General features: G+C 48.0%; 1 protein-coding gene across 1 annotated transcript in view; it reads right to left on the bottom strand.

Annotated features, from left to right (window-relative positions):
* The window catches only part of olfm2a (olfactomedin 2a), a 6,987-nt gene extending 4,260 nt beyond the window's left edge, over positions 1 to 2,727 (bottom strand). Inside the window, exon 1 of the mRNA XM_056608872.1 lies at positions 2,541 to 2,727. Within this exon, the coding sequence (XP_056464847.1) occupies positions 2,541 to 2,688 (148 nt within the window). The 5' untranslated portion in view covers positions 2,689 to 2,727. The remainder of the gene's footprint in view (positions 1 to 2,540) is intronic.
* Positions 2,728 to 2,965: the final 238 nt, after the last annotated feature.

Genomic DNA, 2,965 nt, shown 5'->3' with positions numbered 1-2,965 from the left:
AACCGATTAATCATTGAGTGTATAAATAAAATAATAGCAATAGCTTTTATTATAGTATAATAGCAAATGCCATCGTCTAGTATGTCTTCTAACAGACAAGCAGCAAAGAAAAACCATTCCTTTTATAATGATTCCTCAGTCAAATATTTGAATTTAACGGCATTATTAAGTAACGCATATTCATTATTTTTACTGGATAAATTAGTTATCCAATATCCAAATAACATTTGATTAGTTTTCTGTCTATCGACTATTAATCAACCAATCATTGCAGCCCTACTGCACAGTAATCAACAGACACATACATGTTTCTAAATAGATGTCTATATGCCACACAAACACAAGTACACACACACACATGCACACATGCACGCACGCACGCACGCACGCACGCATGCACCCACACACACACACACACACACACACACACACACACACACACACACACACACACACACACACACACACACACACACACACACACACACACACACACACACACACACACACACACACACACACACAAACATGTGACCTTCTAGCCCGTTTAATCCTTCTACAAAGACTGATAACGTGTAACAACACATCATTCGGAAAATGTCACACGAGTCCCTAGCTTGGTCTGCACCTTATCTTCAACATACACATTGAAATAGACACATGCTTGCAACACACACCATGCCACGTATGAACGTGTGTGAAATGTTGATTTGGCACAAACCACCAAGTTGGCATGAAACAAACAACAATCGTATTACTTTCTCAACACACTTCTCACTCAAAGCTCCACATCTTTCTGCACGACCGGTCGTCTGCCAGAAGTCATGTGTTTAGTCATTCCACTTAAAACAAACGACAGTCTTTTATGTCATTAAAACATTATAAAGCGGCACCTCAATCCACACGGGTGACTCTGAGCGGTGAGTTTGTGTGGTTCAGTTCACCTGCTGATCTCTGCACACGCTTGCCACCGCCACCGCCCATCCAACACCACATGACGTATCTAAAGCCGACTTATGAATCGATATCGTCCGTGGGGATGGGGATAACCCACCGACGGATTGTTTCACGGACACCTGTGTGAATCAATGCTGCTGATGCAGTATTCAGCCTGGGCATTTGGATTGTTGCTTGACTGCTTGAGTATGACCCACACACTCCCAAATGCTCTTCAATGCACCATATCCACTGAGGGAGATGAAGGGATACAGGAGTGAAGAGGATCCACAGATACATTGAAGGCTGGGGGTAGTAACCCCCCCTCTCTCCCCATCAACTCTAAATTGGAACAGCGTCTGTCCCACCCTGGAGGGGGGTGACAGCTGGCATCAGACAAAACATCAGTCAGAATCAACTCCCACCTCTTCTCTCAGCCCCGCCCCCCATACCCCTACCCCACCCCTCCGCCCACGCCACATACACCATCACCCAAAAATAATGTAATAAAAACCCTTTCTCTACTTTCTCTCTGCCCCCCTCCTCTCCTCTCCCTCCCTCTCTCTCCTTCTCTTTCCCCGTCTCTCTCTCTCTCTCTCTCTCTCTCTCTCTCTCTCTCTCTCTCTCTCTCTCTCTCTCTCTCTCTCTCGCTCTCTTACTCTCTCTCTTTCTTTCTCTCCCTTCACTCCCCATCACATCAAGCAGGCGTGTGATTCAACATGAGAGAGATTCTCGACAACAATAACAACATACGCTCTGTCGAAACATGACTGTGTCACAGGCATGTCTACCTTGATATAAATATAAATATATATATATATATATATATAAATATATCCCAGGCTGAGACAGACGCCTCCTGCTGCCTCTGCCGTCGCCACGCCCTACAGTCCTGCCCTGAGGAACTCGACATGGTACTTCCTCTCACGTCTGTTCAGTGTTGAAGTCTGTCTAGATCAAGCATGCAAGGCTCAGCGAGCATGTGCACATTTCTGGGGAGCATTTTGCTGCTTGTGACCCATGCTGGGTAAAAAAAAAAAAGTCTTCAATACATTACAATTTTTATGGAGCACACTTTTGTTTTGGAGCCTGGAATATGATTTAGGATATAAATATAGGTCTCCCATGACAATGCACATTGCCTTATTTTATTTTTGCATCACCAGCCTTTTTTCCCCTCAAGAGCTAAGCCATTCACGACTGTATAAATAAATGATTTAAAAACATTTTCAGGCTCCGGGAGCCAGCCGCAGAGTTGGCCGGGGTTGTGTTTGTTGTAAAAGTGTTCGAAAAAAAAAAAGTGCTGACTGACCCCGGTTCTCCATGAATCACTTTATGCAGCGGGAGGAAAAGCCCGTCTACTTTCTCTTCTACGCTCTCTCCCCCCACAGCTCTCTGTTGCTCTCTCCATCACCTCTGTTGCTCTCTCCCTCCGTCCCTGTGTCTCTCACTCACTTTTCTCTATAACTCCACGGACGACGTGTACAAAAACAGCCACGATGCAAAGAGAACACACAAGAACACAAATGACGATGTTTTTTTTTTCTCAGAATAATCAAAAACAAGATCAGAATTTTTTTCAAAGGAAGAGGCAGAGCAGATACGCACGCTGACGATCCTCTCCGAGGTGCCCCCTCGGGAGATGGTGGTCCCGTTTAGTCCCACCAGCGACGGCAGCGTCTGGGACATCCAGTTGGTCACCATGGCCATGGTGCTGAGCACCGCCCCGATCTTCAGCATGGGAACGCTCATCTTCCTGCCTTCTGGTCCCTGTCGTCCAGCCTCCTCCAGCCCCCCCCCCCCCACCCCCCCGGCCCCCCCCCTTGTAGCTCTGCACTACCCTGGACCCTCGCTCACCTCCTGTTCAGCCCCTCACACACTCCTGTGCCGGCGCTGGGAGGGGGGGGGGGGGGGGGGGGGGGGGGTGGGGGTGGGGGTTGGCGGGGAGATGGACGTCCAGCAGACAGAGTCTGAGGCTGATCTGCAGCAGCAGCAGCAGCAGCAGCAGCAGCAGCGGCTCCGGCAGGAG

This window comes from Gadus chalcogrammus, chromosome 2 (genome assembly GCF_026213295.1).
Source record: "Gadus chalcogrammus isolate NIFS_2021 chromosome 2, NIFS_Gcha_1.0, whole genome shotgun sequence".
Lineage (NCBI taxonomy): Eukaryota > Metazoa > Chordata > Actinopteri > Gadiformes > Gadidae > Gadus > Gadus chalcogrammus.
Note: the sequence above shows the minus strand (reverse complement) of the source record. Positions and strands in the feature narration are given on the sequence as shown.